The 24,230-nt window shown below is 37.1% G+C and overlaps 2 protein-coding genes across 2 annotated transcripts; one reads left to right on the forward strand and one right to left on the reverse strand.

The window, feature by feature from the left end:
* The first annotated feature begins 708 nt into the window (after positions 1-708).
* LOC586206 (AMMECR1-like protein) lies at positions 709-14,656 on the forward strand. Its single transcript, XM_011682620.2, has 5 exons — positions 709-1,100; positions 3,708-3,818; positions 5,497-5,611; positions 6,792-6,882; positions 9,206-14,656. Exons 1-5 carry the CDS (start codon positions 814-816, stop codon positions 9,388-9,390), a joined length of 789 nt encoding a protein of 262 aa, XP_011680922.1. The 5' UTR covers positions 709-813; the 3' UTR covers positions 9,391-14,656.
* Positions 14,657-17,068: 2,412 nt separating this feature from the next.
* LOC586223 (methylosome subunit pICln) lies at positions 17,069-22,370 on the reverse strand. The gene is made up of 5 exons (XM_030982199.1): positions 22,174-22,370; positions 20,326-20,458; positions 20,189-20,270; positions 18,746-18,835; positions 17,069-17,997 (listed from the first exon to the last, which is right to left on the reverse strand). Exons 1-5 carry the CDS (start codon positions 22,293-22,295, stop codon positions 17,855-17,857), a joined length of 570 nt encoding a protein of 189 aa, XP_030838059.1. The 5' UTR covers positions 22,296-22,370; the 3' UTR covers positions 17,069-17,854.
* Between the last annotated feature and the right edge of the window lie 1,860 nt (positions 22,371-24,230).

Here is a 24,230-nt window from a genome sequence, read left to right on the forward strand (position 1 = left end):
GAAAGGGACACTGGTTAAAGTAGAATGGGCATCTCGTCCATAGATCAATTAGAATAGGGGGATCGACTATAAGAGGTGAAAAGGGGCACACTTATCTGAAGGAAAAGGGGGCACTTTTGGGGTACTCGAAAAAGTGGGGGCATTTTGCACCCCCTGGAGCACCGTCTCTTAATAACAAAATAAAAAAATACATCACAATTAATTAAAGATAGTTCGAGAGTGGATGTATATCATAAATTAGCCTTAGCCTATACAGGAAACACCAGAGAAGAAATTTGAATAAATTGACTATATGGTACACAAGAAAGAAAAACACAAATTGTGAAAGAGATTTTTTTTTTTTCTCAAAGAATCAATTAAACATTGGCTCATTTAATGAATGAAAAAAACGAAAGAAAAAGGACGTGGAGAAAATAATGTAAGTCAAGGGGGAAAAAGAAGAAAATTTGGAGAAGGACATTATAATTGGGAATATTATAATTATACTGGAGATGTATTTTTTAATGGCTCTCACAAAGCCAGTTATAGAAGCTATGATATCAACTTGACAGCTACGTTGTTTTCTTATTCGAGTTGTGGGTAGGGTATTCCATGGGTATTGTGACTTGTCAACATTTGGAAAGGTCGATAGCGATGACCTCATTCTTCACAATAAACAAAGCTCGCTTAACCCGTTTGCAAAACACTATGGGCTGGCCGTCAGCTGAACTAAAGACTGGTAACCTATCTGTATACTGAGAAAACGAGAGTCACAATGAATGGGGCATCGTTGTAGTAGTACAATCTTTTGTAATAACTTAATAGACTACGAAAATGGCGACCGGCTGCTGTGGAGTCAAGCGACAGAAAGTTTCTGCTCCTCCCGAAAATGAAGGAAATCATCATGGATCTTCAACGTCATGTTCAACTAGAGATTATATTCCGTCTCCAAGGAACGGTTCGGCAGTTATACCTCGACCAAATGGCCTTAGCAACGGACTGAATACTAGCCTAGCCCGTATAGTGTGTGATGAGATGTGCTATTTTTGCTTCGAAACTTTGTACAGACATCTGCACAACGAAGCTCCCGCACCTTCTCCCAAATTCACCGATAAACCTTTGTGAGTGTGATGGTTTAACAGGTTAAAAGGCAAAAATGCTGCAGCTAGTTGTAGAGTCTACTTGATGACAAAGTCAAAGGCAACAGAAATACCAGACGGGCTGAATGGAAAAAAGGCTCCAGTCTGTGTTATAATTTTGGTTAAGTCTAACTCCAGGACAGGTAGCGTTAGAGCTCCAAATCCTAAACCGGGAAACGATTCAAACAGAGGGTTTGGTTCTATTTTTTGGAAATCTAAAAAAGTAGTAATTAAAAGTTAGGCTTACAATGTTTTTCGACTCCTCTGGGCATCCGGTCAACCACTCAAAACTATAATTTGAAGATGTCTTCGATGGGAAAAAGCCTTTAAAGGGTCATTCCTGGTCCTAAACCAATTCATCAGTGTTGTATATCGTCGAAGAGAAAGTGCGCATGCATGAGCGGTAGCGGCGCAGCAGTGGCAGCACATATAAATAACATGTTGTATATCGTTGATTCAACTTCGAATACAAAGAACATAATATACAACATGTTATTCATATGTGCGCACAGGCTACCGCGCATGTGCACTTTTTCTTTTTTACATGTTTCAATTTAATTTGTTTTTAAATTTAAGAGAGATACATGTAGTCTAGGGTCTATATTATCAGACAAGTAAATTGTTACAAGATGACATTCATAATGAATGTGAACAAGTGAGTAGGCCTATATTACCTACATCTTCGTCTAAGTAGATTCTAATCTAATCACCCTGAATTCTTTGTGATAATGTATTTTTTAAAAGGCAAAATCTAGTCCTTGTGTCTTAATAATAGGATTCAGAATATAAAACAACTTTCAGCTACAAATTATCAGACTTAAATGAGAAAGTTTATTGGAATGCCTTTTTGTTTTGTCTCGCTTTGATACATGTACATTTTGGTTATGATTCAAGGTATCAAGAGGAGGTGATAAGGTTAAAAGGTTGAAATTAAGACCAAGACTGAAGCAAGTTTTAGCAACACAAACATAATATAAGAAAAGGCTTTATGGTTCGAGTCGGAAACAGTTTAATCAAAATCTTTGAAGATAACTACGGTACATCCATGTATGAACGAACAAGAGAAGTATGCATTGGTAAACATTGTTGTACATGTAAAATTATATCTTTTCTTTTGTGAGCCATGTTGTTTGAAATTCAGAAAATCTCGGACTAAAATATATTTATGTGAAGATACATGTACGGTATATCTAGAATAAGGGTATATTTCAGGCACAATTATTTCAAAAGAAATTGTAAAGTGCTGTTTTAAAGGAAATGCTGTTCTTGCTGTTACAGTGAAATACAGGCAGGTTAGTATTTGTGCAGATTTTTTTTTAATTTTTTGTTCTTGGCTAGGAATTGCATACAGTAGATGCAAATATGAAGGATTCATGTACTTCCCAGATAATGACTCTACTCTCCATACTCTATAAGCCAGTATGGCCCACGAGGCCAACAGAAGACTAGAAAATCGGCAGCCCATGAGTGTGACAAGAAACGGCCTACTGGATGTTTTATGGACTTTCTGACAAATCTGACAATAACCCCATGGCTCCATTAGGCCTAAAATAAAAACTTGTTGTATTGCCCTTTGCGACCGACCCAAAAATCTGAAAATCTGAAAATCTACGGTCAGCATTTTAAAAAAGTTTTTTTTTTTTTTAACCGTTTTTTTTAGATTTTTTTAAAATTACCGTAAATCTCTGTGTATAAGGCGCACCCCTATTTTGGGATTTTTGTTGTTATTTTGTTACCGAAAACCCATGCGGGGAAGGACCTTCATTTAACATCGAGGTGCAGGTAAAGGCGCTGATTTGTGCTTGTAAACTTGTCACAAATAATAGTAACAATGTCGTTTTTAGAAGAATGTGTAAGATCATTAATGTAAATTAAAAACAATAGACTACCTACAGGTAGGTCCTAGGATAGAACCTTGTGGTACACCATTTGTTATATAAAACAAATTCAGGAATTATTATTTTAAACTACATATTGTGATCTATTAAAAAGATTACTTTCAAACCAAGATGACAGACAAATTTTAGTGTTGTTGTAGTCTCCGAGTGGTGAGTCAACACCGATTACTGAGCTGGGAGACATTGCCAGGCATAGCGCCATAAATCGAAACTAAAAAAAAAAAAAAAAAACCTGTGTGTAAGGCGCACCCCCGACTTTCAATTTTTTTCGGCGGCAAAAAATTGCGCCTTTATACACAGAGATTTACGGTAATGAATAAAATAATGTATCAAATTTTTCAACTTCTCACTCGTGCAAACCATGGATAATTATGAGATGAAAAAGATATCAATGGAATGATGACGATGTAGGCCTATTGAAGCACCAAAAAAAACCTGAGAAATATCAGCCAAAAGAGGGCGTGGAAAAAAGAAGAAAAAAAACAACAATAACATTCAAATCTGAAAAATATCGGCCCAAAGAGGGCGACAAAAAAAAGACTTAAAAAAAAAAACTTTTCCGACCGACCGACCGACCCATGTTTTGGCACCCAAAGGGCAATACAACGGGTTTTTATTTTAGGCCTTATAGTCTTACTACATGTGTACCTGAACTAATTACCCATCTCTCTGTGTTCACTTTTTGTTTCAGTCCACTATTTGTAACATGGAAAATAGGGAAAGAAAAACGTCTACGCGGCTGTATAGGTACATTTACTGCTATGAATCTACATGATGGTCTCAGGGAATATGCAATATCTAGGTAAGTCAAGTAGCAATTAGTCAAGAATCATGACAAACATTTCCTGATACTCATCATAATGAAACCAGTGAAAGGGACCGCATGGTTTTTCCATGAGGTTGGGGTTTAACAAATTATTTCCCGAGTAACATGTATTTAATGTTTTGCTCAGCCGTGGCATTTATAAACGATGGTTTAAAAAAAGACAAAGTCCATTAAAGGTTGGCATGAGATCTTCTCATGCACATGGAAGATTAAACTGTTTGTTGAAGATACATGTATTTTAGGTGATGAACGTGTCCTGCCAGATTTTTTCTTGTTTCTGTTGCTTCTCTTTAAAATCTTTGCTTTATATAGTAAAGTGTTTTGTTTTTTTTTACCAGCGTTGCATGGACTGTCAGATATCGCATTTATGTAACATTACATTAGGCCATTAAAAAAATATAAGTTTAGCGTCCCGCCCGCTTCCTTTTTGGGGGCCGCCTCCCTTTTTTTTATTTTTTTAAATGGATCTATTTCTGATTTAAAAAAAAAAATTAAAAAATGTCGGCGGCCATCTTGAAAAATAGCCCGACTGTCAGGGAAAATGTACTGAGCGGCCATTTTGAGCGGCCATTTTTTGTACGTATACTTTGCAAATAGGTTTACTTGTAGTATGAAATTAACATATAATGTGATAACTGATAAGTAATGCAATTGATAGACATTAATCTTTATAAACCTATCCAATTGAATTCAATATAGACATGTAATTGCTGTTTAAGATTGTTTAATCCATGAAGTCACAGTCATCTTTTTAGTTATCATTGAATTGCTATAATGTAAATTTATAACCTATTTCATGTTTTCGTGTATTTCACCATAAATATGACAATATTAGTCTCCAGACTTTTGCCATGTTCTCTTATTTTACAATGCAACCAAAATGAATTGAATTGAATTTAGCAGACACACTCCATAGATGTACAGTAGCCTAGGTGGATCAATTTTAATTTGATCCCTGGCCTATTCAATGTAAGTTTCTAAAAAAAGCAATTGAAAACTCCAATGACAGAAATTGAAGGGGCAATTTGATGAATTCAAAATGACATGCTATCAACTTAATGTCAAATTACATGCTTCAACTATGATTTATACATGTCTTGGGGTTCGTTTATTGCCCTAGCTGCATGCCCTTTTATACAGTTCTTTTCGTAATGAATCCAAGTAGTGTATCAAGTATTAAAAGTAGAACACCTTCAAAATGAGATACACTGTACACGCAGCTGCCTTTCTATCAGTATACTGGCCATCAAAACGCCATGATACAGGGACAAAAATTTAAAAAAATTAAGAAATTTGATTCAGTAGAACGTGGGGCATTTTCAGGATTTTTTTCAAAATGATTTTTTTCAAAATGATTTGCTTGTTTAAAGATACATGTAAGTTTGCATATTTGCATATATCATTTTTTCAGAGTTTTTTTAATAGTGGTATTTGTAAACTTAAAATGGGAAATATGCAAAAAAATATCCTCAAAATCATATTTTGTTGAGAAAAAGGTGTAAGTACATTGTAGTGCTCCTCGTCAAGTTCAGATTTTTTCAAAACTTGTTCCTTTTTCTATCGGCTCATTGAATGGAATACTCTTGATGTGAAAACCTCTCTTGACATACATGTACACATAATTCTTTTGTTTTTCTCTCCATCTCTTCTCCAGTGCGTTTAAAGATACGCGATTTCAACCTATAACCAGGGACGAGCTCTCGCGCCTTCATGTCTCTGTATCCTTGCTGCGTCATTTTGAAGATGCCAAAGATTGGGAAGATTGGAGGGTATGTATGAAACGTCAAACCAAACATGGTGTATGACTTGATGAACTGAACATAATTACTTGTCTTGGTATCCCCACTGCATCATTTTAAAGATGTTAAAGATTGTATGTTCAACATCAAACTAAACATGATAACTTGATGAATGGTTGAACTGAATGTGGTAATGTGTCTTGATAATTTGCTGCATCATTTTGAGGATGTCAATGATTGGGAAGATTGGAAGGTGTGTATAAAACGTTAATCTAAAAATAAAGTATGATTACACTGTACTTGATGAATTGCTTAACTGATCAGGATTATTTCAGTATCCTTGCTGCATCATATCAAGATGCCAATATTTGGAAGATTGAAGGGTACTGGTATGTAATAAATGTTATAAATACTAAATGTGGTAACTTGATGAACTGAACATGATGCGAAAGATAAGAGGATACATGTACATGTACAGGTATGTATGAAATGTTAAACTATACACAATATCTAAATGTTAAAGTATACACAATATCTTGATGAGTTGTTAGACGGAACAGGATAACATGTTGTAACCTTGCTACAGTACAGGTACATCAGTTGTGAATACGGTACTCCCATGAAAACCTACAGAGAACATCTACAATGTACAGTGTCCAATGTACTTGTGAAAAAGTATGTTAGCCCCAAATGAATTACAATCCCACCTTTTCTGCCCAGTTTTGATCAAAGAGGAAACAAATATGTCATAAGAAGTTACTCATTGTTTGGTATTTTCCAACTTTTCTTGTGGTTTGACCTCAGCATGTGAATTGACCGTTATGCCGGGTCCAAGCATTTTTTTTTTTACCTGACCTACAATGCCACATGTACTGGTATACTGTAAACCACAGAGTTGATGCAGAGGTCAAATATTTCTATTTCATTTAGACAATGGATACAGCTGCTGTATTGAATATCAGAAGATTTTCAATATTGTACATTTTGTACTTTCATGCTCATTGAATTAATTTAGAGGAGGAAAAATAGAACTTTGCGAAGATGTGAATGAAACGGATTTGTCTTGTACATGTATACCCATGAACATGAACTTAAGAGCCCTCTTGAAGAACAGTTTGTGTACTGATGAGGCCACCCTGGGTAAACAAGACTGTTATTATTATCGTTATTATTATTATTATTGCGCAATATATTGTTGTTTTCTGTGTAGGTTGGTACCCATGGCATAAGAATAGAATTCTACAATGACAAGGGGAACAAAAAGTCTGCTACTTATCTACCTGAAGTCCCTCCTGAGCAGGGTAAGTGATAATGAATATATATGTAATTATAATAAAAGTAAATTACAGGGTTGGCACGTTTAAAATACCCCATTTTTTAATCACGTTTTAAATTACCATTTTTTAAAACACAAAAACAATGATTTGAAATGCCCCTTAATCAGGTATGTTATAAATTCTTTTTTTCCTAATGTGCTATTTTTTGTGTGGCTTAAATTACTTTGTTTTGCATTCATTTTGGTAAGTACAGGCTGAACATGATTCCACAGTTACGTATTAAAATGCTGTTGGAATAAAATCTTTCTCCACTCTGTCTCTCTCCTCTTGGGTCTTTTGAAAAGTTATCGAAGTGTACTTGCAGTCAACAGTACACAATACCTTTGGGTCAGCCCAAGAGGATAAAGTCCTTTGGACCAATAAGTTGGTCTCAATCGCTTTCTGCACAATTTTTATAGGATTTTCGCTAAACAAACATTGTCAATGTTGTGGACTGTTGCTGGGATGTTTGTGTTTAAAATCTTAAAGTCTTCAAATTTTTTAATTTGGGCCTTGCTGAATCATGCCCGATTGCCCATTCTATTGTTTATACAACAAGCATGTTGATGTATGTCTGCCCTGTGTCAGTACACTTTAGAAGGGGGCAAGCTTTCGCAAATTTTTGTTTCCCCTATGATTTCGGCAATGTGTAAATTTCAAAACTTTAAATTTCATTATATTTCATCATTAGTTCAACATTTATATTGATGACATAAAAGGCCCATTATGAGTCTCTTACTCAGTGGCCTATCTATGGGGTGACAGAGAGGGCATGTGCCCTGGGCAGCACTTGAAGGGCCACCTCCCCCCCCCCCCCCCCAAAAAAAAAGGGAGGGGAGGAAGAAAACAAAATTATGATCCTAAATTAACAAATGAATTATAGTTTGAGACAAAAAAAGGCAATAGAAAACAACATGTATATGTACTTTTCCCACAAAATGATGCTCAAAATTTGCCACTCTAGTTTGCCATGATGATCGTTTGCTTGTGAAATTAATAACCAGGCTAGTTGATAGTTACATTGTAGATGCCAGACCTCAGCCCCCCCCCCCCTTTCCCCCTACTGTGTTCATGTATTTTTATTTCTTTTGCTCAACCATGGCATTTACAAGATGGTTGATATTCAACTATCAAGCCTCACCCCCCCCCCCCTCCCCATGAACGTTGTTAAAAATTGCTCACTTGCTTCACACGCTCATGAAATTTATAAAGATGATGGTTGATATTCAGCCACCGGGTCTCACCCCCATACATGTATGGCTATGATTTCAGGGCTACCAATCAAAATTTGTAAATGGGTAAAATGCATCAGAGGTTAGATTTTTTAGGGTTAAAATTGCAAAAAATATACTGCAATTTCATTGTTTGCCCCGGTGCCATAATACCTAGATACGCCACAGTCGCCGATGTCCTTACTGTAAATGACTGATAATTAACGCAGTGAAAACATGTTTCCGTTTAACAAACAAAAAAATTAAGCAATAAAAAAAGTTTATGACCATAAAAACATGTTCAATATTTTTTTTATCACAACCCTGTCAAAATTATATGTCTTGTTTACCCAGGGTAGCCTCATCAGTATTAACAATGCTCTCCATGAGGGCCTGGCAATCATATGATTATCTTGGCTATTACTGAGCTACCATGTTAAGGTGCTCAAGCATTCACAGAGTTTCTTTCCACCAGGTACCTACATGTACTTTATACAAAACACAAATGTACTACACCCGGGTTGAGAGTGGCAAATGCAGATTACCCCTTGACTATACAAAGGGGTTGCGGTGGGTTCCTGTATTAAGCCTATGGGAATTACATACTTCAGTATTCAACAGGTTAATGTCTTGGAAAAGGGTATTTATAGTGCAGTGCTGTACCTGAACTGTGACCTTTGTGATTCACAGTCAAGTGACCCTAACATACTTACAGTAGGAGTTAAGACTCCCATGTGCTCGTTTGGCAATGGGGTTATGGATTGGATCAGTAAGAAAGCAAAATCCCATTTAAGATCTGTGTACATTTGCAATTTCTGGTGTGGGGGAGGGGGGGGGGGGCTGGAGGCAAGGAAGGGTTCTATATTTACATACTTGTAAAAAAATATACTACGGTTTTTATTACGTGTAAAGTGAATGGCAACTTCGTGCAATAAAGGACTGAGCTCTACGTTATAAGATTCAGAAACATGAAGTGTATTACAATTTACATGTAATGTATGTCATGGAAAACTGCAGTGGTTTTGTCACATAAATATCAACATAATCAATAAGTCACTCAATTTGTCTCTTTTATTCCTTTTTTCTTCTGCATACAGAGTGGACCAAGAAGCAAACGATAGACCATCTTTTGCGTAAGGGAGGGTACACGGTACCGGTAATACGAGACGAGTTCCGCCGAACTATACGTGTCACTCGTTACCAGAGCGAAAAACTTACCCAAAGCTATGCAGACTACTCGGCCTACCACGCCGGTCGCCGACAAGCCAACGGACATATTTAATGATAGCTTTCGATGCCATCGTCTCCAGGTGGCACCTAGTTGTCAACATTTTCATCCTCTTTTTATATGTGTATTTTTAACTGTCGTTTTGAAGATACCGTAGTTTTTTTTTTTAAAGATACCTTAGGGGTCATAGGGATAGTTAAGTGAGGGAGTGTCTAGGGATAGTTCAGTTTGGGAACGTCTTGTCAAGTATTGAATTTGTTTAAAATAAATGATGATGGGAAATAGTAGGAAAGTGGATTTCTGTGTTTAGCTAGATGGGGCAGACTGTAAAGTTTTCTTTTTTGTTCTTTGATATGTTTCATTCACAGCCGTGGTACATAATGTTGGGTCCCGAATAGACGTGTGCCTAAACAAATGAAAGCAAAGAGATATCCAAGACAGACTAAACTGAACAAATAAATTTGGTTAGCCTTTGTTTGGAACCTATCCATGCAATGCTAAGAAATATTTTATTATACACTAAATATTGAAACTCAGGGTGCATGATACAGGTACTTGCCTTCCAGCTGGGCCTGGGCCTGGGCTAGTGATATGTCAGGTTGGGGCAAGCAGTTTGCATGTCCAGTTATATTTCCCTTCCCGACTGATGGGCTAGTGATATGTCAGGTTGGGGCAAGCAGTTTGCACGTCCAGTTATATTCCCTTTGCCCGACTGATGGGCTAGTGATATGTCAGGTTAGGACAAGCAGATTGCATGTCCAGTTATATTTCCCCTCCGGACTGATGGGCTAGTGATATGTCAGGTTGGGGCAAGCAGGTTGCATGTCCATGTATATTCCTTTGCCCAACAGTTGCAGGGCATTACCCCACCTCCCTCCCGTCCCCTCTCCAGCTTTTATTTGTGGAGGAAAAGTCAAACAAGTGTGGATTTTAAAGGCATAATGTTTTTCTTTATGTATGCATACCAGCCAACTGTTCTCATTTTGGAGTACTGAATCCTTATTTTCCGGCCTTCAAACTTAAATGTTATGAATCCTAGATTTCTCTCTTTCGTCTGAAACTTCTACAAGATAGCATACAGAATACACAGTTTTCCTGATTTTACTGTAAGAGAGATTCCCTACCAGTATTTCTCTGTTGTGGAATGTTGGCTGGCATGCATGCTCTGTCAGAAGAGAGAGTTTGTAATGTCAAAATGAAACAGTGATGAATGTCAGATAACATAAATGGTATCCTAACAATATCAGCCATTTTGTTAAAAATAACAGGACTTCTCTTGATGTGAAAATGAATTCTTGATAAGGATGTCGATAGCCATCTTTGTGAAGTCGGCCTTCTTCCTACCTCACCTTTTTAGCAGTGCTCAAAGCTATTGCTTATATCAACTTGAGATTGTGCCAGTTTTCCATAAATCATAAAAAGTCATGAATGGTTAAAATGTAACCTCCATGGAAGGGCAGGACTTTGATATATATTATTGGGCTCCCATTTAGGAAGCCACGAGCAATTTGGGGTAAATGGCATATTCCTAAAATTGTGAAAAGATGTAAGTTAAAAATAAAAAAGACTGGCAACTTATGGGAATAATGAACTGCAGAATTGAGAGAATGGAGTTGATTTTTTTTCAACTGATTTTTTCCTTCATTTTTAGGCTATTTATCTTCATTTCATATTTTACATTTCTTTGAAGAAGTCAAAACATTTTTTTTTATGTGTGCACAATGAAAAGTTCTGAAGTTGTAAAAAGTTTGCATGTTTTATTTGGGTTGATGTGCATGTTTATGTGTGGTTGCTATGTAAATGCAATGCAAACCTTTTCAAGCCATGTGTCTATTTGGGGAAGGGCTTCTCAAGTGGACAATGTCATTTACAGATCAAATATGGAGGGGAACTTCCATCAATGAGAGCATTCTATTTACTGGTAAAGTCATTCGCCGTGACCTCCGTTACACACAAGCTGTGTGTTGGCACAACCCCAGGGCTATCCCCCACAGCAGTCCTAGTTCATTGTAGAAAGCGGCCTGCTACTCCTACCATGACTCCTGTTACACGCAAGCTGATCTTGGCTACAGCAGTCCTACTTGCATTCTAGAAAGTGGCCTGTTACTCCCATCTTCTCAGCATGTCAAGGAGGACTAAGATGAGATCATGGATTTCTTAGGATACCGTTTAAGAATTGAGACTAAATCTTCTGAACTCAGGCCCAGTGACCTCTGTGTTTCAGGATATCTTCAGGCTTCATAGTGTACAAAATATATTGCAAGCTTCCTGCAAGGAGGCTGTTGCAGCCATTGACAATACATAGCTCTTACAGCGATTCTTACTGGAAGACGATATGGGGCATCAACATCCCAAGGTCTCTTGTCAGGCTCATTGAGCGAAAGCACCAGAATCCCCATATTTCAGGTTCGGCTTTGGTGTTATGTATTAGGAAAATCTATCGCCATCTCCATAGGGCTAGCCTTAGAGATGCCCTTGCCAAGCTTGTAAGCTGAGGTCCACTGCGACTGTCTGTAACTCTGTATCAGGTACATCTGCTTATGTCATATGATACATGTACACGTACATTGTATATCTTTGGCAAGTCTGAGTCACATACTGTATGTCAATTATATCATCTGTTTGGAGCCGTAAGGGTGTTGGCTCGTATCATATTATGCAGAGGCAACACCTTTCTGGCTCCAAAGAGACCATATGGTTGCAGACAGCTGTCCAGCCCATATGGCAAAATTCAGGTTAACTGCGTAGGCTTTAACATGCGTCTTAAGACCAAACTAGGACTAGATTTTGAATTTTTGCGAAAGGATGAGATATGATATTATTTTTTTCCTTTCTGATTGAGGTTATTATTAAAAAAAAAATTTTAAGCATGTTTTCAGAATTTCAAAATGCAATTTCTTTGAAATCTAGTCATATTTTGGCTGTAAGAGATATGGTGACTCCATGACTTCCCTATGGAGTGGAGTAGGTCTGAAGGTGAACTTCTAATAATCATCCAAGCTTACTTTATCAAACTGATCTATGTCATCTCTGGTATTTCTTTTAATTTTTCATTTTTACCATGAATTCATAACTTCACCTAAACATTCCACAGAAAAAAGGCAAAGCGCTACTGTACAGATTATTTATCTATCTAGGAGAGTTTCACCCTTCCCACTTGTATTGCAGTGATCTATTTACTGGTGCTTTTTTGGCAAATTTTGATTCATGCTTTTGCAATCAGGGGTTCATATATTCTTTGCTCAGTGCTACCATATCTTTCAGAAGGCACTTTGGCTTTTCTCCATCCAGGACTGTAGCTGATTGTGTAGTTTAAATTGTCATTCGTTGTCTCAATTCTTAAACTTGTGCAACATTGTTAATGCAACACAAAATGTGAGATAATGTTTTTCTAATCATGGGATGTTTATGCCATCATTGTCGCACTGTTTTCTCAATGAATAAATTGATGAGATTGCTTGTGTGGGACGGAAGGGGATGGATGGATGATGGGGAAAGTAACATTTTTCAAAATGGCATATTATTATTGAGATAAAGTGTACAGTTGATTCTAAAACAGAAATAAAAACATTTTGGACATGTGCATTCAAGCATCCCTAGATTATGACCACATCAGCAAAATGCCAAAATCCATTACAGAAATAAATCGGTACTATCTTTGTTAGACAAATATGGCATTGGATATGAAATATTAATTGGTAATGAAATGAAAGCCCAACAGTTAACGTCGATTCTGAATTAATGGGGAGAGAACAACTTTGTATAGTTCTCTGAATATTGTACAAACTTTAGGTTTATATCCATTCTATGTCTTGCCCTTGTAAATATGAGTTTTTAGTTCATTTTAGATAACATGCATGTTTTTTTTTAACATTCTAGTGTTTTTTCCTGATATTGGTACACTTTATAACAAAGAGTTGCCTTATTTCTTTACTTATGTTAGTCAATCTATACCTACGTGTGTTTGATATATATGTATTCTATGATTCTCACTGTTTTTCTATCACATTTTACACTCTGTTTACTAAATATTTGACTGTTGGTCGGTTGATGCAGTGCGTCTGAGTAACATTGGTATGTGGTTATGGGTCGTGTGTTCTTTTGACGTTGGATAAAAACACTAGTGATAGTTGGTCGTTTGACCATTGGAATTCACCACTGTGGAGTAGATATACATGTATATTTTAATTTAATTTATTTCACCCACTTACGTAGCAGCAAGTATGCAAACTTATGAAGGATAAAAGCAAACTTATGAAGGATAAAAGCAAACTTATGAAGGATAAAAGAACCTTTTTATCTTGATTTGAAGTTAAGAAGAGAAAGCAGTAATGACTCCTCAATGTGCATTATTGAACTCTATTTTTAATAATTTTAATTTATTTTGTTTAATCGATCAACATTGATTTTTAATTCTCCACAAGTTGAAAGTTTGATTTTACAGGTTGAACCATCTAGAGGTCGTGATTTGTGTACTGTTTAAAGTAAGGTTGTGGTGTGACATGTACAGAGAAATGCCTCGTTCATACGTGCTGTTGTAAACCGTCTAGAAGTCATGTGAAGGGATGAACATGAGTCGCTGAGTGCGAGAAAGGCCCTAGTCTATTCAATTCAAAAGTTCGAAATAGGAGAAATTAACTTAGTTTTTCGGCTTAGATAGGATACTTGGCCAACTTTGGTATTCAGTTGAATCTTTTGGGCTTCGGCTTAGAACTTTACTCTAAATTTAAGACAGCTCTCTAGCAGACTTAAGCAAAATATTTTGGATGCATTGTTTGGCAGGCATGATTTTGTCACAATGATTATCGGTACCGTATAAAGTGTTTTTAAGTAAAATGATCATATGTGATCGAAATACGAGTCAAATACACTGTATTGTATGAACATATTACTTAGCCAAGTAAAATACTGACTTAATCCACATGCTTTATTGAATACAGGTATGGCTCGCGGTACTTGCATACTTCTGTGTTGAATAATTCATAAATGCAAAGTGTATTACACTTTACTTTCCCGCTGTGTTCTCACCAGGGCTCACGACGATATTACCCATCACGTATGAACGAGGCTCCAGTTATTCAAGTATGTAGAGTTCATGATGTATGTATACGTGTGATTTTTCTATTCATGCACAATGTTAGGTAGGTACATTTAGATAGGTTTTTATGGAGAGTATAACCATTGTTACCATTATTATACGCTATTTTCAAGTGGACGAGGAGAGATAAACCAACGGATAAACAAAAAATATGTTGATGTATTTACAGGATGTAGTTTGAGACAAAACATGATGATAAATGCATGGTTATAAAAACCGAAACTTTTCTTCTCTGCATTTTGTTTGATTTGTGTGTCCTTGCGACTATGACTCGTACTCCCAGTGTATTCCTTATCATCATAGGTACATACAAAATAAGGATCTATGTCAACTCAGTAAAAGAGATATCTCGCACTCATCAGAAAATCCAGGGCATTTATTAAACACAACAGAGCCTAATTGATCGTTATATGCCTGAATGAATATTTACATTGAGTACCGTATGTTTATTAAAACATATTTTCCACAAATTATTTGATTAGAATGTGTACAATAGTAACTTACACTGTACAGAGGTAATGTGCCAAGTTGGTGGTTCCAAATATTCATATAACACATTCTAAACAATACCATACATCACGTCTATTCACAAAGCACAGCACACTTGAACTCCATTAGTTGTTGGTCGAGGATCAGCAAGGTATTAAATGACCCAATCTCTCTCTGTCTCTCTCTCCTACTTGCACTCTCTGTCTACATCTCTCTCTCTCCCACTATCTCTCTCCCACTTTCTCTGTCTATAAAATATTCTGACCCTATCTCTCTGTCTGTCTGTATCACTCTGTATCTGACTCGTACTCATCGTCTGTATCTCTCACTGTCTTTCCTTCTCTCTCCCACTCCCTGCATCTCTCTCTCTCTCTCTCTCTCTCTATATAAAACATTCTGGCTCTCAACACATGATGTAATGAGCAACAAAGGATTCCAATATTTCTTTCAAAGATATATTTATACCAAAAGTTACAACATCATCTGTACAAGTACTCCCTTTTGAAGAGAAATCCAGTTGCTGAATTATCTACAAATTTTTACAAAGGGTGTTCTATTTCTCATATTTAGTATGAGAAACACACCAACAACAAAAAATCAATTGAAATAAGTGAACATTATCCTGAGCAATATGCATACAGGGCCCCATTTCATAAAACTTGTAAGAAGTAATACAATATCAGTTATAAGCTAATCAAATTGTGGCATTTGATTGGGTGAGAGCAACTATCGGTACGTCATAGAAATTTAGCATTTGTCAGTGATAACAAGTTTTATGAAATGCGGGCCCTGATGTATACAATTACATGTAGACGTGAGAGTATTCACTGAATAAGTATAAGTACCGGTACAAGACTATCCAAAGTTCAATACTACACATCAATGTATAGATTTCTCTTTTTTTGAAGAGCAAACCTCAACAAGTTATACATGTAATTCTGCATACAAATTGGCTTAACAATCCTATAGAGGTATTAAAAAAAATAATTAGTTTCATTTCTTCATCATACTAGTTACCCATCCAACCCCAGCCCCCCCCCCCCAAAAAAAAAAAAGTAATAATGATAATAATAATAATATTAATACTACACACTTGCTGAAAAACTTAAGCCTTGAATATTAAGATCCAGCCCTGCATGGACCTCCTTAATGTAATTTTAGGCAGGGATGCTGTCTAGATTCGGAGGATAGGACACTGTCTGGGGAAACAGAGTGAGAGAACAGCTGCTGAGCGCTTTTACCCCAGCCATAACAACTGCTTCTTACAGGCTTCTATAAGGCTTAAAGAGAAGGTTAACTCTTGGGCAGCTTTTAATAAAACCTGTTATCAATAACAAGTGCCATATTATTATAACAAATTTGCTCTCAGCCAATCAAAAGCAACAATTTCAGTAACTTATATCATTTATTGCAACTTGTTATTGATAACAAAATTTATGAAACAGGGTCCTGGTCAAGCATAAAGTACGCATTGTGGAAGTGTCTGGAAAGATACTGGAAAAGGTCAACTATGTCAGCCTGTACATGTCAGTATTGGTATGTACTGTGGGGTTTCGGAGTCGTAGAAGTAATAAGAGATTGACTCCATCTCGATGAAAGTCACATGCACTGCACATGACTTTATGAAACTACAGTCACAAGTCACAAGTGGCATTAAAATGTTGGTCCAAACACTTCAGCTATTCCTTGTCATAAATAAAATATGATGCCACATGAAGAGCCTCAAGGGATATGTTTTCTATGATATTCTCAACAAAACTAACATGAAAATAATGAAAAAGCTCACAATTTATATTCATCTGTTTCAGAAAGTCAACCTTCTCTTCAAACACTGCTGCAGCCTAAAGGCAATCCCAAAACAGGAAATGAAATTATGCACAATCGAATCGAACATAAAGTCAATACTCAGATATTCAAATTTATATGTACCAAACAAAAGTCATTGTACTGTTGGAGTACTTTCTACTCCACATTCCCTGGCAAGCAAAATTAGTAATAAAATGAAAAGGAAATTTATCACATTTTCCGGTGCCTAGAAAAGAGCTAGAGAGGAGGTGATTGGGGGCATAATGTTTTCTTTTATACTCGATTTACACTTTAATAAGGTACGCAAGATATGTCTCTGATTTATGTTCTTATATTGAAATTGACTTGATGTCAACACACTTTTCCTTTTCCCAGCTCGTTTTTTTTTTCTGTGAAGAAACATCCCCGCACTTGAATACATATAACTTGTCTAAACTCTAAACATATTCATTATATTGAAGACTGGAGAGGGCACCTGTTCGTTCACAACTTCATACATGACAAGATAAACTGCGTTAGATTCTCTTTTTATAATGACGTTAAGCATCCTTGCCTCGAGTGCCAATAGGCACAGCTGCTCATTTACCACACATGCTATTCTGCACAAATTAATAGGTGTCGATGGAAAGAAGGTTTGCATAACTACCCATTTGCTAAATGACAACTCGTCCGACACCAGGGTCCTGTTCCATTAAGCTTGTTATCAATAACAAAGCTAAATTCCTATGAAAAATTTGCTCTTGGCCAATCAAATGCCACGATTTCAGCAGCTTGTAACTTGTTATTGATAAAAAGTTTTATGAAACAAGGCCCTGTACAGATCAATTTCATACCAGAAACATTTAGATTACCTCGAATCCACTGCCATAACCATCCCATGAGAATGCAATGTGTCACTGGGAGATTGTTTCTATGGTACACGACAAGTTGATATTTTTGTATCTTTAAACCCATAGAAAAGTGAGTACCTTCTGTTGTGAGCACCTTTTGTTGTGCGCAGCTACATGTGCTTTGTTTCATTCGACTTCACCGAATGTAAATAAAATGCACAGCAGTTTCCCTGCATCATATTTGTAAACAAGCCTTAAATGTCAGCTTCAATAGGATGGAATGAATTGAACATTGTCAATGCTCTGGGCCCATATCTGCATCATCGAACTGCCCAGTATCCATGGCATCACCATTGCCTCCATCCGCTACGATCAACTCTATTCCAATCTCGGGATCCTCTTCTCCTCCTTCCTCCTCTCCTACCTCCTCATCCTCATCTGAAGAACAAATCACAAAAAGGGAATTATCACCACTTAGAATGATAATCATGATTACGTTTAATAATTTTCAATATTTGTTTGTAACTGTTTGAATTTGTACAAGACTTGTTTATCAATGATGTACCTGTTTTTAATTATGTGCATGGACTGGCGGAAAAGCGGTCTGTTCATGAGTTTTTACCAATACATGTACATGTACATAAAACAATAAAACAATAGAAATACTCTCATTTTTTTTTTAAGAACAATAATAATAAGTCTTCACAAGGACATGGTTGCCCTAAAATGATGATCGTGATAACTCTGCAGAAAAATCACAATAATATAATTAATAGAAACTGTCAATAGGAAAATAATTAATGATAATAATCTTAATAAAAAATTATACAAAGTTATGAACTTGTAATTAACATGGTACCCCCCCCCCCCAAAAAAAAATAGAATAAAATCCATGATTCAAAATGAAAATGAAATTCTCAATGATGAAAATAACACAATGATAATCAGACCTGATCATGATAAGAATAATTTCTTTCAACATTTCTATCATTGTAGACACTGGAATGTCTTGTCTCTGTAGGCCTGAACAGTTTACATTGAAGGAATTTTATTTCAAAGGGCCCTTTCTAAATACATTTTTTGGGGCAAATCATTCCCTTGTATAAAGGAAATAACTTGAGGGAAAGCGATTCAAATATGCTACAAACAATGGTCAAACTGTGTACAGTAATTCTATTTTACTCACCACCTTGGTCGTAAGGATCTGAGTTGTCTGACTCATCTGGATCTGGATGTAATGCCTGACATTGCGACATAGCTTCAAACATGCTCTGTACTGTTAAAGGGGAAAAAATTTACATGAGTTATTAACCCTTCAGGAAGATTAGGAACATATGACATGTGTAATAGGTTTATGGGTTGTTTTACAATCAGGGTACACAATAGAAAAACTCACTTTGATGGTCGTTAAAAACAAAACAGTTAACAGCCAAGGAAAATCTTCCTTGGTCAATTATTTTGCACCGTTAGATCAACCTACAACAGCGAAGAAATGGTTTGAAACGACCAAATATGTAATTATATGCCGTTTTTCACATTTTTGCTGTCTCACTTCATTTTTGGCAAAGTTTGAATATGTGCATATCTGACATACGTACCAAAAAAAACATTATCAACTATTAGAATTAACTCTTCCAACGGGTCTATGTAAGATCTGAATTGGGTGTAATATTTTGGCAAATCTACAAATTTTAACTTTGCACCAAAAATGAGGTGCAAAATGTGTCAAAAAATGTCCTCTCCGAAATCAGCATTATAATTTAAAGTAAGACCGCACTCAATTAATTATTTACCTCCTTGAAAAGAATCACTAATATCCTACAAAATTATGATATTAACTTTTCCCACACTTACTCAGTTTTTGTTAAATGCCCGTTTCAAATTTGTTTGTCAGGGGTGTGTCAAAAAGTGTCCTATCCGAAAAAGTGACAATTTTTTATCAGCACTCCTTCAAGAAGAGCCACATTTTGAAACCAACTTATGTTATTAGTAGACCTAACATTGCTTTTTCATGTTCAATAGATAATTTTTATGTTTATTTAATATTCACACTGATTTTGAAGTAACATTACGAGCCAGAGCAATATGACACTGAGTTCCTATAGGACATATATTTATTCAGATAGTTATATCTCAGCCAATACTTAACATATATTCAATTGGTTTTCGACATTTGGACATTATTTTTTATGCTCTTTCGGAAAATGAAGAAAAAATTGAGAAATCCAAAAAATAGATTTTTATGATGTGACAGCTTTGGTACTCTATAGTCTTACCAATCCACTTTACCAAAATCAAAATTACTTGTCATTCATAAGCTTCAAAAGGTATAAAGAAAGAGGCTTCTTACAAAAAAACAAGCTACAGTTGTTTAACTTGTTCCTTAACAAAAGTTGTATTCATTGTGTTAATACGAACAGCCTTCCAGCAAATGTAGTGAACACCGATCGGTCCTTTTGGGGTTGGTTTAGAGGCGTGTAACTCGGGTACAAAAAGTTCAGCCAAGACCCCTTGAAATACAAAAGAGGTACAATGCAATACAATACAATACAATAAAGTCATGTCTATAGCGCTCTTACAAACTAACTGTTGTTTCACAGTTGGTAGCCCATCCCAAGTCTTCACTTACACATTGTTTTATCCTGTGGAACCAGACGGATCTCTCGGACTTCATTGCCCTCTTCTTCCTCAAAGCCGTCGTCGCTGTTGTTGTCTTGGGTCCGTCTCGTCTCCGCCATGGCCCGGGACGTCTCTGAGCTCACCCATGACATCGGAGTCGATCATGAGATAGAGGCACTCATGGGGGAACGATGACAGGTCTCTGGATATGGCATGAACTGTGATGGCGCGGTAAGGGATGTTGAATCCTTGACCGCTGGGATTGATCCATGCTACATGACTGCAAAGAAAGAATCAAATTACTTTAAGTTTGTGATTAACACAAGACAAAATAAGATAAAAGAAAATGTCTGGCAATGTGGAATTTTCCTTTTATTTAAAACAAATGCCATACTTGTTTACAATATCCAAAGCAACACACCTAGACTAATATTGTGTCTGTCTGATGACAAGGGGACTTCCCCCCTCCACATCTATCTAGTCTGGCTCCGTACATTTCATTCATACAAACAATGAACACATTTTATTGCAACTGTCCAAGTTCAATTAAAACTCAAACTTCAAAATCACATTCAGTGATTCACAGATCGAGAAAGTGGTTAAATGATAATCTAGGCTTGATCTAGACCTAGAGTCTTTAGTCTCTAGTCTCTACCTAGAATAGGGTCTAGGACTAGGGCCTAGACTATTAATAGATCTATTAGGTTTGACAATCTACTATTTTCTCATTAGCACATTAGGGTCATAGCCTATAGTACATGGCATAGCCATAGCTAGACCGAAAGCTTCAGTCTCTATACCGTCGGTTGTTCCACTGAGACTACGTCTGGCTCCACTAGACCTCCGGTTATAGAGACAGAACGACTGCCTATGCCAGCCTGTGTTGAACTTATTCCGCTAGATTTTAGCCGCTAGGCCCCTCCCACAAACTTGCCACGGCCGTATTGTTATGCCCCCAAAATCCCCCAAAATGTCATTTTACCTCGTCCATATCCAATTTTAAATTAGGCCTAGGCTATAATACATCGGTTCCACTTACTAATTTGATGTAAATAATCCGTTTAATGGTCCCTTTTAAGGAAATTATGGGTCAAAATCGACATCCATGTTGAAAATCTTGCAAGCCGTGTTAAACTCTCGTTGCCGTAAATCTCATCCCTTCTAGTCTACGCCGAAGGCAAAATGATTATGAAGGAAAAAACTGTGATAACGCCATTACGAACGTGTAGATGGCGCACAGTTTTTCCTTCATTATCATTTTGCCTTCGGCGTAGACTAGAAGGGATGAGATTGACGGCAGCGAGAGTTTAACGGACGGCTTGCAAGATTTTCAACATGGATGTCGATTTTGACCCATAATTTCCTTAAAAGGGACCATTAAACGGATTATTTACATCAAATTAGTAAGTGGAACCGATGTATTATAGCCTAGGCCTAATTTAAAATTGGATATGGACGAGGTAAAATGACATTTTGGGGGATTTTGGGGGCATAACAATACGGCCGTGGCAAGTTTGTGGGAGGGGCCTAGCGGCTAAAATCTAGCGGAATAAGTTCAACACAGGCTGGCATAGGCAGTCGTTCAGTCTCTATAACCGGAGGTCTAGTGGAGCCAGACGTAGTCTCAGTGGAACAACCGACGATTATAGAGACTGAAGCTTTCGGTCTAAGCCATAGCTAGGTCTAGACCCTAGGCTATCATGGCTATAGTATAGGCCTACTACTATACTATAGACTTAGTGCAAAGCTTAATATATTGTATCGTTATGAAATGGACATCAGAGACTACTTCATATACTCCTTTCCGTTTATCATGATTTATTAACAGAGAATCGAACTGTTCGTTGAATTGAACTGCCGTTGAACTAAGCCCGCGTGAGTGCACAATTTCAACGAACACCAGGCCTACACTCCTCCGATGAAAGAAGGGAGCTTTGGCCACATTTCACGGGCTCGTATCGTTGCACCAATTGTACCAGGTTTCTTTTGAATTACCTCTCAGCTATGTATAATGTCCCCTTAGACAAGTCTTGCTTTTCCACAAAGGCAATAGTATCCTCTTTCTGCCATCTTACTGGAGCCTGTGGAGGTTGTATTGGAGCGATAAAACCCATCATTTCACGTTTAATTTCAAGACACGCGCGTGGGATTCTCGTATGACAAACTGAAATAATCGACTGAACATCGCCTGTCGAGGTGACGTCAGCACATAGAGATATGCGTCAGCATCATCGTCGAATCGACGATTTTTTTTTTTTACTAAGTTACCAATAATGATTCCAGATCTAGATGTTTTCCGAATACCACGGCTCGTAGTTTTTTGTAGAAGTTTATTCATAATTCTGAAAAGATATTAGGATTAAAAATTTAGTCGAACAGATTATTGATGAAATAGCGGGAAGAGGGGGGGGGGGGGGGGGGGGGGGGGGGGGGGGGGGGGCACAGGGGCATGTGTCCCCCCCCCCCCTCCCCACTGAGCGAATTTTCGGCCCTCATCTGCTCAGCTCAGACAACCTAATTCACAACAGTTATTTGAAGTGGGGTGGGCGGGGCTCAATTAATAAGCATCATACTTTGCAGTTGGGTGTGATGGTTTGAATATACATTTGCGAGTGAGCGATGACAAATCTTAATAGGTCTTTTTTGTGGGGTCTCAGTGCGAAAAAATGACGTCTTATAAATGAGCGGAAAACCCAATCCTGATAGGATCATAACTTATAAGCATTTTCTCTTATATAAAAGTTTGATAAGTAACATAATCATTATAGATGCGAGTGAGCGACCCGAGCGCGCTTTGGGGGAAATTGCTCCAGGTCGCTTTAAATTAGGGGCACGTTTAATGATGAGAGGAAAGGGCAGTGGCGGATCCAGGGGGAAAAAACGTGTAAAAACACGTTCATTTTAACTTTTTGTGGAGATGCTGACAATTGCCTCTTTTCCTTTGTAAGAAGTGCCCCTTTCCCTTTTAATAACTACCTCTTTTTAACTCGGATAAGTGCACCTTATATTTTCACATGTGCCCCCTTTCCTTTCTAATAAGTGCCCCTTTTCCTTATGATAAGTGCCCCCATTTAACAAAGAGCCCTTCGCCTTTTCATAAATGCCCCTTTTCACCTATGAAAATAATCCTTTTTCATTCTCCTACTAGTACTCCTTTTAATTTCTGGTAAATGATCCTATTCAATTCTGAGAGACAATCGTTTTATTTTGACAAGTGCCCCCTTTTCCTCCTGATAAGTGTTCTTTTCACCTATAATAACACCCCCTTTTATTTTGACACGTGCCCCTTTTCCTTCATAATAAATGCTCTTTTTCCTTCATAATTTCCGCTTTTCATAAAAGCCCCATTTCACCTCCAATAAATGCCCCCATCAAAATCTGAACGGTGCTCCTTTTCTTTCAACAAATGCACATTTCCCTTTATTATTAGTGCCCCTTTTTCATTCTCATAAGTGCCTCTTTCATATATGGTGTTTGCCCCTTTTCAGGTGCGATAAGTGCCCCTTTTCACCTCTGATAATTAACCTTTTTTAACAATGATACGTGCCCCTTTTCCTTTCTTTTGAGAAACCTATCCCTTTTTCATAAGTGCCCCAATCAAAATCTGATGGTTACCTCTTTTCCGTCGACAAATGCCCAATTTCCATTCTCATAAGTGCCTTTTCATCCCTGGTGAGTGCCCCATTTTCACCTCTGATAATAACCCTTTGTACTTTGACACGTGCTCCTTTTATTTTCTAATAAGTGTCTTATCCCTTCGATAAGTGTCCCCCTTTCCTCTCATCATTAAACGTGCCCCTAATTTCAAGCGACTAAGAGCAATATCTCCCAAAGCTCGCTCGCTAGCTTGCTCACATTTATAGATGTTATAATTATGTTACTTAATTATCAAAGGTCTTTTCAGTTTGCTGTTATGAAAATGTGTTTATTTATAACCCGATGAGGATTGGTTTTTTCCTCTTTATAAGATGTAGTTTTCGCACTGTGACCTCACAAATCTTAAAGTTTTCCTCGCTCGCAAATGATTTTTTCAACCATCACACCCAACTGCA

The sequence above is a fragment of the Strongylocentrotus purpuratus genome, unplaced genomic scaffold, assembly GCF_000002235.5.
Source record: "Strongylocentrotus purpuratus isolate Spur 01 unplaced genomic scaffold, Spur_5.0 spur5_scaffold_12, whole genome shotgun sequence".
NCBI classification, from domain to species: Eukaryota; Metazoa; Echinodermata; class Echinoidea; order Camarodonta; family Strongylocentrotidae; genus Strongylocentrotus; species Strongylocentrotus purpuratus.

What these genes read in the sequence shown, in the direction of transcription:
- LOC586223 (XM_030982199.1), bottom strand. Translation starts at nt 22,295, where the DNA reads ATGATGGGTTTTATCGCTCCAATACAACCTCCACAGGCTCCAGTAAGA. An exon ending in ACATTATACATAGCTGAGAG is followed by an intron (nt 20,459 to 22,173) that starts GTAATTCAAAAG and finishes CTTTCTTTGCAG; the next exon opens with TCATGTAGCATGGATCAATC. An exon ending in AGATCCTTACGACCAAGGTG is followed by an intron (nt 17,998 to 18,745) that starts GTGAGTAAAATA and finishes TTTGTTCTTCAG; the next exon opens with ATGAGGATGAGGAGGTAGGA.
- LOC586206 (XM_011682620.2), top strand. Translation starts at nt 814, where the DNA reads ATGGCGACCGGCTGCTGTGGAGTCAAGCGACAGAAAGTTTCTGCTCCT. An exon ending in AGGGAATATGCAATATCTAG is followed by an intron (nt 3,819 to 5,496) that starts GTAAGTCAAGTA and finishes TCTCTTCTCCAG; the next exon opens with TGCGTTTAAAGATACGCGAT. An exon ending in TGAAGTCCCTCCTGAGCAGG is followed by an intron (nt 6,883 to 9,205) that starts GTAAGTGATAAT and finishes TTCTGCATACAG; the next exon opens with AGTGGACCAAGAAGCAAACG.